The sequence below is a fragment of the Rhinatrema bivittatum genome, chromosome 3 (assembly GCF_901001135.1).
Source record: "Rhinatrema bivittatum chromosome 3, aRhiBiv1.1, whole genome shotgun sequence".
Taxonomy (NCBI): Eukaryota; Metazoa; Chordata; class Amphibia; order Gymnophiona; family Rhinatrematidae; genus Rhinatrema; species Rhinatrema bivittatum.
Window position 1 is genome coordinate 119,139,184 of NC_042617.1, and position 9,823 is coordinate 119,149,006.

A 9,823-nucleotide genomic window follows, 5' to 3' on the forward strand; every position below is an offset into this window, starting at 1 on the left:
CAGGCGAGGCCCTGGCTTCAGAGCGGCCTCTGGAGGAAGGTAAGAGACCTCCTGCAGCGCAGCAGCAGGGGGGATCGCAACAGCACAATTAAACTCTGGAATTTTTTGCCAGTGGATGTGGTTAAGGCAGCTAGTGTAGCTGGGTTTCAAAAAGGTGTGGATAAGTTCCTGGAGGAGAAGCCCATAAACTGCTATTAATAGCCACTGGGGTCAGACCAAGGGTTTGGACCCTTGGTCTGACCCAGTATGGTATATCTTATGTTATGAGTGTGACTTGCATGATGAGCAAAGTTCACAAGCAGGCATATAGGAAGGAAGAAGAGATTGGTGAGGAGTTGCAGAGTGAAGGCTTTTCTAGGTGAGTAAGAGGAGTTTGAACTGTATATGGAAATGTGTGAGAAGCAGGTTGCAATAGTCTAAGCGAGAGGTGATAAAGTAGATAAGGGTTCTGTTAGTATGTTCAGAAAGAAAGGGACAGATTTTGGTGATATAGAGAAAGAAATGATGCATTTTAGCAGTATATAGATATTTGTAGAAAAGGGGGAGAAAGAGAAGTCAAAGATAACTTCAAGGTTATGGGCTGAAGGGACTGGGAGGAGGAGTATGCTATCCATAAAATAGAGGGAAGAGGGAAAATTGTTTTTTTTGGGAAACATAAGGAATTGTGTCATGCCAATGTTGAGTTTAAGGTGGTGGTGGGACATCCAGGCAGCAATGTTAGACTAGCAGAGAGAGATTGGGACTGGATTCCTGATGACATTTCTGATATAGAAAGGCAAATATGTGAATCATCATAATAAAGATGGTATTGAAGGCTATGGGAAGAGATCACAGCACCAAGGACATTTTTTATAAAGTGAGGGGCCAGTATAGAGCTCCGAGGCTCTCCAATTGATGGTGGGAAGGCAGTAGAGGAAGATCTACTACAGGACACCTGAAAGTGCAATGGGAGAGGTAAGAAGAGAATGAAGACAGGACAGAGTCCAGAAATCCAAGTGAGGACAGAGTCTCGAGGAATAGGTGGTGATCAGCAGTGTCAAAAACAGCAGATAGGTCAAGGAGGATAAGGATCAAGTCAATTTGAAATTCATAAACACTCAAAAATATGTTGGATGATCATGAACCTTGGGCTTTCCAAATATACAAGAACAAGCATGCTAAATGAGTGACGTGCATTTACCCTACCGGGATGTCTGAGCACCATTTTTGAAGTATTCCATTGTTGTACCTACAGCCATACCTGGGGTGCGTGGCTTGGCTGTACAACCCCTGTTTTCATGCTGTATCCCACTTTCCAGAGGTTAGTTGGACTGACTAACTGGATAACAGCTGAAACTTTGTTCCAAGTGCTGCACTAGAGCATAGGGACTCTCCTTCGTTGTTGACATTCTGCATGACTTGGGTAACTCGGACTCTGTCCCAAGAATTCTTCTGACTTGTAGTTCAGTTCACTCCATACTAGACTTTACCTCTTCTACAGTTATTGGGAAATTGTTCTGTTTCTTCTAATACATTTACTTTGCTGTGCAATTGAAGCTCTTTTGATGTCACTTGTTTGCAATACAGGGTGATGATATTTGGTATAGAACTGGAAATATCTTCAGTTCATCGTTACTGTACACCAAAGGCCCTTGTTTTTTGTACCGTGTTACTTCTGCGACAGGTTTTTCAAGAATATTGTTTCATGTTTGCAGGATAAATACAAAGAGATTCAGAAAAATGGCTTTAGATAAAATTTTAAAAAGTTTGGAAAATGAGCACTTTTTTCCTTTTATTTTGCAGATATATGTTGGGCAAAGGAGGAAAGCGAAAGTTTGACGAGCATGAAGATGGGCTGGAAGGCAAAGTGGTGTCTTCAAGTGACAGTCCATCCAAGGTGTCGTACACCTTACAGCGCCAGACTATCTTCAACATTTCCCTTATGAAACTTTATAACCACAGGCCACTAACAGAGCCAAGTTTGCAAAAAACAGTTTTAATTAACAACATGTTGAGGCGAATCCAAGAGGAGCTCAAACAGGAAGGCAGCCTAAGGCCTGTTTTCCTTGCTACTTCACAGCCAACTGACCCTCTTGGTGACAGTTACCGAGAAGCTCAGCCGGCCTTCAGTCATCTTGCCTCACAGCCTGCTCACCCCACTGACTTAGTAAGCACTACACCACTAGAGTCCTGCCTCACCCCTGCCTCTTTGCTTGAGGAAGACACTCTTTGCACTTCCCAGACTGTCCAACACAGTGGTCCTACCAAACCAACACCTTCGCCTGTCCAACCCGGAAAGGATAGTTTCTCCTCAGCCTTGGATGACATTGAGGAACTCTGTCCAGCACCTACCTCTACAGAGACCTCAGCAGACTCTAAAGATAGCCCCGAGTCAATTCTTCACAAGACTGAAGGGGGAACCATAGAAAATAGAACAAGTGAATCAAAATTAATGGATGCTCTGCCTGGAAATTTTGAAATAACTACTTCCACGGGCTTTCTTACAGACTTGACCTTGGATGACATCCTGTTTGCTGACATAGATACATCTATGTATGACTTTGACCCCTGCACCTCTGCTACTGGAGTTGCCTCAAAAATGGCTCCAGTCACAGCAGATGACCTCCTAAAAACGTTAGCCCCTTATAGTAGCCAACCAGTGACCCAAAATCAGCCTTTTAAAATGGACCTTACAGAACTTGACCACATAATGGAGGTGCTTGTTGGGTCCTAAAATGCTGTATTTTTAATGTACCAGTATATACACACACGGTAGTATTTTCACAACCCCTCTCCCCCCCCCCCACCTGGAGTTCCAGCACTGTGCATGATGCAGCCTTGCTTGCCTTTTTTTTTTTCTTTCATAAAGAAGACACAAGATCCCACAGTAGGCTTTGCTTCGAGCAGAGTTGGAGTGCCTTCATCCGTGTATGGCCACCTATCAGTGTGCATCGAAGTGGTTCCTGGAGGAAGCTCAACTATCCCAGGATAGGAAAAAGTACCGAATGAAAGCAGGTTTCTTATGTTGTCATGACAAGAAACTGAGTTGTAAATGCTAAGCACAAGGATTATGTCGGGGAAAGCTGTAAATTGTATGTGCATATTTGTCTATTTTTTCTATAAGTTTTATTGCAAGAGGTAACATTTTATTTAGATAAATCTCAGTTTTCCCCTCCGCCTTTCTTTTAGCCCTGTTGATTTTAGTCATCCAATCTTGGAGGCACTTAACTGTTCCTCTTAAGTATTGCATTTACACGGCTCTTTCAAAACTGCTGCCCAAATTTATTTTATATTTTTGTACAGATTCTGCGGTTTATGATGTTTTTCTAGAAAATAAAACAAAACAAAAAATGCAGTTTTTACCTACAGAATAGCTATTTTGATAGAATTTGCTCATCTGGTTCCTGCAAAGTACGTGAGATGTACAAGAAGGAAATACTTGTACTTTTATACGGAGTTATCCCGTTTTTTTTGTATGTGTACAGTGCGAAGAAGAAATTTTGGATCAAAAGGACTCTGCAATGGACACTTCCCCCCCGGTCCCAACCCCAAAACAAAACAAATGTGCTTTAAGAAAGAACAGAGAGAAAATTGGCCAGCGTTTCACAACTGGTTTTTCTTCCTTAGTAGAATTGCTTACCCCCATTACTGTGACTTTTGAAAACGCGGGGATCATGTTGAATTAACAGATCAGTAAAAGACAGGTAAGAAATTTTAGTTGTGAAACCTCCTGTGCAAAGTCACTGCAGGTCCAACAGTGTTTTGGGTCCTCCGCCCCTCACACCCCCCCACCCCCAGGTTTTTTTTTCTACTATGAAAATTGACCCTTGAGTAGCTTCGCATCCCATTCTGCAACCGCCACCTTCTTGGTAGGGGTGGATTGGGGAGAAGCCCTGACAACATAATTGCAACTTTCCAAGTTCTTTTCACCAGGTAAATTCCACGTGCTTCGTTGCGTAAGGGGAGGATGGTGGTTTGAACTGGAAGCTCTGCTGGTGACATGCAACCTTTTTGCTGCTTTAAAACCCAGCACCAACCTTTTTTAGTCATTTCATTAGCTGAAATTTTATTTTCTGGATGACTAGCAATTTCAATGTTTTGTTTTTTTCCATTTTTTAATTTATCTGTAAGAGGAAGTACATGTGGTATTTGAAGGCAAGTTTCCACTCGCCCTTTGCCGAAGCGTTCATTATCGGCGTGTTCAGTACTGAAGAAGGCAGCTTCAGTTTCCCTGCAGTGAAGCTCATCTCTGTCTGCACTGGATGGACGTACCTTAATATCCATTGATGTTCAAACTGGAGTCCGTCGTGGTGCACCACTTGGGCCATCTCCAATGGGCATGGGGTTTCTTTTGTGGACTGTGCCGTTGCTTTACACTTTATAAGACTTGTGTGTTGAAGGTGGAACTACAAACCCAGGATTCTCGGCACGTTTCCTCCCATTGCCGCCCCGTGAAGGCTTGCATGGGGAGGGGGGGTGGGGATTGTCCCATTGTGGTGTACCTTTTTATAAGATGTTGAGAAGAAAAAAAGAAATCTTGGCCATGTGTCATCATGCCTGCTGCCGAAATTGCTATGGTGTTTTATCTCTTCAATGGTACTTTGGCTGTCGAGTGCAGGTTACAACCTATATTGTTGAAATGCATATCTAGCTTCTTTAGGAATAACTTTTATATTAATTTATTTGAGAGAATTTAAATTATGTTGTATGTCCTTCTGCAGTACTCATTCAGGTTCTGCTCACTTCTTGCCATGGATGAGGGGGGAGGGAGCGGTTGGGGAGATAGTCGGTCTGCCTGAGAAGGCAGCATTCAGTAACGTCACTTTAAATATGCCATACGTTCTGCGGGTGCGGGGTGCCATCTCTTTCTTTATCTGCAACCCAAACGGCAGATCTAAAGCTGAGCAAGCAAGATGTTTCTCAAAGTAAAGCATATTCACAAAGCAAGCACGGCACCAGTGAAGGAACTCCTCATCCAAGGAGCAGAGCTGTATTGGCGTGAAATGGCCAGATTCTTCCATATCCTTCTTCATGGCCTAATGATCGATGCTGCTTCTCTCTCCCTGCTCCCACCGTACAGTATTTAGTTCTGAAACAATCAGATTATGAGAGAAGTAGTTTGCTGACAAGGAAGACCTTGGTTTTTTGTTTTTGGGGGGGGGGGGGGGGATTTTTCATTGGTTTTAACGTGTCTGACTTCCATTAGGGACCATTTATCAATTTGGAAGATGGTGCCATATTTTGAATCACAAAAATGAGCAAATGGATATGGCACATTTTAGATTTTTACATAAATATTAGTTTTTTTAAAATATCAGTAAAATCTGTATTACCAATCATTTTTCCAACTAATTATTTGTAATGAAGTATTTAAATATATCTTTAAATGTTTTTATGAAAATATTTTTGTAAAAGTTTGAAATGTCTTGAGATTCTCTACCACATGCTTATTTTTGTGCCGTATTTTGAATTAAATACATTAAACTTATGAGTCATTTACTTCATGTGTCCAATAGAGGGCAAGACTGCTGAAACTGGTGCATATAGTGGAATAGGAAAAGAATAGATTTACCTGTCCCCTTCATCTACTGATGAAATCACATGTGTTACTTAAATTGCAACTCTTCGGGTTAGTATTTTATCACAGTAAAAAGAAAACAAAAAACAAAACACATTGTAAAGGATTCTAAAGGCACCACCTTCCTTCTGAATTACCAAATTTTTCAAAACGTGCATGTTTATTTACAGCAGTTGCATCCCTCCATTCATACCAGGCTGAAGGCTACTGCCATCTCCCAGATCCCCGAGATGCTAAGCCCAGCCTTGTGAGATCTCTTCAGACAGCAGTAAGTTGTGTGACTCTATCACACCCCATACAAAACCATTTTCTAACTCCATGCTTCAGTATTAGCTGCACATTTCCAAATTCCTCATCTATGCTAAGATTTTGTTTGATTTTTTTTTTTCCTTTTAACACCCTATCCCGCTTCTCTAGTTGTCTGAAATTGCTGGGCTAAAAACATGCCTTGCCATAGTCCTTGAACATCCATCGGGTGCTTTGAGCCATCACACCTCCAGTGCTGTTCATCTGGTGTGGGCACACTGGATATCTTGCACCTCTCTTTTGGGTACTTTCCAGGTTCTTATGGCCTGGATTGGCCACTGTTGGAAACAGGATGCTGGGCTTGATGGACCCTTGGTCTGACCCAGTATGGCATGTTCCTATGTTCTCTCCGAATGTTAGAGAGTACACAGAAAGTCGTTTCTGTTTCCAAGTAGTTAACTGAAGTCCCTTTTGTTTTGAAGTGCACTGGGTGGTAAGTTTGAGTTCTTCCATCTGCACTATTTTCCTTTTTTTTTTTTTTCTGTTTTGTAAAAACAGTGTATATTCTTGAGAGCAAATTTCTGTGACGATCATAGGCAGCTGGTAATGCACATTAGAAGGTTAAGCCAGTTATGACAAAACTTAGACTTGCCAAATCAAATTCTGGGTTGTAACCCTACGTAATGAAGTAGGTGAGGGGGGCAGGAATGACAGGAGATGCTGCAGTGGCTCTGTATTGCTTGTCACTGATGTGCAATGACATGGCAAGAAGGGAGCAGAATAAAGGAGCTTTGAATTTGAAGTGATTTTTTTTTTGTTCTGTTTTCATAAGTTATTTATTGCTTTTGTTTTCTTTTCTTTCTTTTTTTTTCCTTTGTAAATATATTTATTTTATTGTGAAGCTAACAACATCCAGATTGTAACATGTACAGAATGTATGGTAGGAATGTACTCTGGTCATAGCCTGGGCTTGTATGAGAAGGGGATAGGACTGGGACTCTGGACAAATGAGCCTGCTCCGATCTCAGCAAAATGCACAATTCCACAATTTCTCACTTTTTTTTAGGTGAACCCCTTTCACAGTAGGATGAAAAATGCTGGGGATCCAAAAGTTATTACAAAACTGTGCTGTTTTTCTTTCTTTTTAATTTGTTTTGAGCCTCAGAAAGCTTCAATCCAGCTGGCACTCATCCGTAAAATGAGTGAAAACTCAATCTATAGCATAGGGAAGAAGAACAGCAATATGACACTACCTGGAGTTGGAAGGTCCGGCCTGCTAGCATGAACCGGAGGTGCAAAACTACACTTAGCCATCTCATTTTAAAAAAAATTGCATGTCTGATGTTTTTATTGAGTTTGTGTCTTTCATGGGATTATGGTTCTGTGTCCTAAACTTTGTATTCTTTTTCAGAAGTGTGCTTTCTGAGTTGGCATTTCTACTGTGACATTACATGTGGAACTTCCCATGTATATTTATTTTTCTAAACCATTTCCTGTGGTCTTTTGGCCAGCTTTTTTTTTTTTTTTAATTCTGTACATTGTGATGTCTTGGTCCTTGCACGCATCCTGGCCACATCTCCCAAAGGAATTCCAAGTTTGGGCATCGTGTACCTTCCCAGAACCTTAAAAACAAAAAATGGTTGCAGGATTGTTGAGTGCATTTATAATTTCATAAATTGGCCTGACTTTTCGGCAGCAACCCAAACTAGATCGCAGGGTCTGTAACCCTTGCAGACTTAAACATTGGAAAGCGGTGCTGGTGGTCCTTTCTTTTCAAGCAGGTGCATATTAATGTGTGCTGGTGCAGTGGTTCTTGACCTAGTCCTGGGGCCCCTTAGAAAGCCAGTCGAGTTTTCAGTTTATCTGTGGTGAATAGGCATGGCGTAGATCTGCATGCGGTGGAGGCAGTGCATGCAAATCTCTCACATGCAGTGTGGATATCCTGCAAATCAGACTGCCTGGTGTGTCTCCCAAGGCCTGGGTTGAGAACTACGGTGCTTGGTGTGTTTTATTGCCATTGTGAGGAAGCGAAGGGAATAAACCTCTCCTTAAAAGGAAAGTAAAGAGAAATTTTACATTTTTATTGCAGTAAAATGCAAAGCCTCAATACCAGAATCCATTCATACTGTCCTGACCTTGAACTGCACTGAAAATCCCCAGAACATTTTCAGCCAAAACAATGCTTGCACCTATCGGAGCCCTAAGCTTCCCTCAAGGCCGTTGTACTTAACAGCAAGCCTCTGTTCCCGCCGAATTGCAGTTTCAGCACTTGTATTCGAAAATCCCGAAACTTTCATTTCTGCTCGGGAAATGGTTGCACTCCCTGTGAAAGATAATTTTAATCCGGCACAGGCGAGTTCTCCTGTTAAAACAGTATTTATTATAAATGAAAAGCGCGTCCTTTAGGTGCCCAGTTTGATGGAATTAAGGCTGTGCCGGGACTGGAATGGATACAGACACCTGGAAAAGGGGCGCCGCGTTTAAAGCAGCCAAACTTAAACCTGTATATGTGTTGCCCGGGCGGTGATTTGAGGAAAGTTGCAAATTGTGTCAGTTGCTGAGTGCATGGCCGGTGGAGAGGCTTTGTTATTGGGAAACGAGGCAGTATCTCTCCCCTCCCCCTCCCCCACAGACCTTAGCGCTGTGCTTTTTCTATGCAATCTTACAGACATATATACATCTGAAACCAGATTACTGTCTTCATATGTAGAGATGGGCTGTAATCAAAACAATTGGACAAATGTACCTGGACATGAGCAGTCTTTTGTAGTTTTATATTATACAATAAACAGTTAAAAGAAAATGGTGTTTTGGTAATTGAATTTTGTCATCTGAATATTTTTTTCGCATTTTTAACTCTGTTCCCCAAAGGCCCAAGGCCAGAACATAGACCACATTCCAGTCAAATAAGTGCACAAAAATTAAACCAAAAAACAGTTCTACACATTTGAAAGCCAGAACAATATACACCTATCGACTATTTCAGCCCTGCTGAAAAAGGCATCGACATATAGTCATGTCACCTGTAGCATACAGCATTTCATATCAACTAGTCATAACCCATAGTTGAATTCCTTTATCCATTTGTAATGATTGAGACTGGCTAAGTCTGTTTCAGAGATTTAGCTATTCTCAATCAATTTATTTATTATATATTTATTTATTTAATTTTTTTATATACCAACATTCAGGACGATAGTCCCATCATGCTGGTTCACAAGAAACAGGGGTGCAATAATAATAAGACTTTACAATTTGAACAAAAGTGCAGAAAAGCAGTTACATATAACAAGGAAATCAATAACTTGGAGTGAGAAGGAAAATGAAGATCAGATGATTATATATATGTATAAATAGCATTGTATAAATAACATTGTAAGAGGTAGCTATTAATGTTATTATTAGCGTAGCGTGTTGATTGATGAGTTAAATAATGTTGGAGTTAGGAAATGCATTACAAAACCCATTAGCTGGCTTTTGTCGGGGGGTAGGATATGTTGTCTCTCATGCAAACCGAAGCTTTATAACTGAGAGAAAAACTGTTTAATGTCACCTTGCCCTCATTTTTTTAAATGTTAATTTTTTTTTTTGCTTCAGATTTTAGGTTTTAACCGATTAAAATATCCCTGCTGCTGCAAAAAAATAAATAAAATAGTGTTTATTAGATAAACCCTGGAAAGGTACCACTTCCTCTCATGGCTCCTTTTGCCTGATCCGGATCTGGCACCTTTATTTTATTTTGTGCTTTTTCAGAGCCCATGATTCCTCAGCTGCACAAATGCATGTATTTGATTCAACCAGAAAAGGTACCCAGCAATAGTGCCTTGTGTTGCAAAACCAATTGCTTCGTGCCCTCAAGGAACCCAAATTAGCCGTAAAATAAGCGCCTACATTTAAAATTTATAAAAACCTAAAATTAGAAGCCCTGGTTAAGCTACACCTTTTATGACATTCTACTGCATTCACTTCTACAAAGCATTTGCTTGTTGTGTAATCCACTTTCCCAAACTGCCAATTTTA

The 9,823-nt window shown here is 40.9% G+C and overlaps 1 protein-coding gene across 1 annotated transcript in view; it reads left to right on the top strand.

Moving 5' to 3' along the window:
• The window catches only part of SERTAD2 (SERTA domain containing 2), a 58,817-nt gene extending 50,216 nt beyond the window's left edge, over window positions 1-8,601 (top strand). Inside the window, exon 2 of the mRNA XM_029593636.1 lies at window positions 1,783-8,601. Coding sequence (XP_029449496.1) covers window positions 1,787-2,713 — 927 coding nt within the window. The 5' untranslated portion in view covers window positions 1,783-1,786 and the 3' untranslated portion in view covers window positions 2,714-8,601. The remainder of the gene's footprint in view (window positions 1-1,782) is intronic.
• Window positions 8,602-9,823: the final 1,222 nt, after the last annotated feature.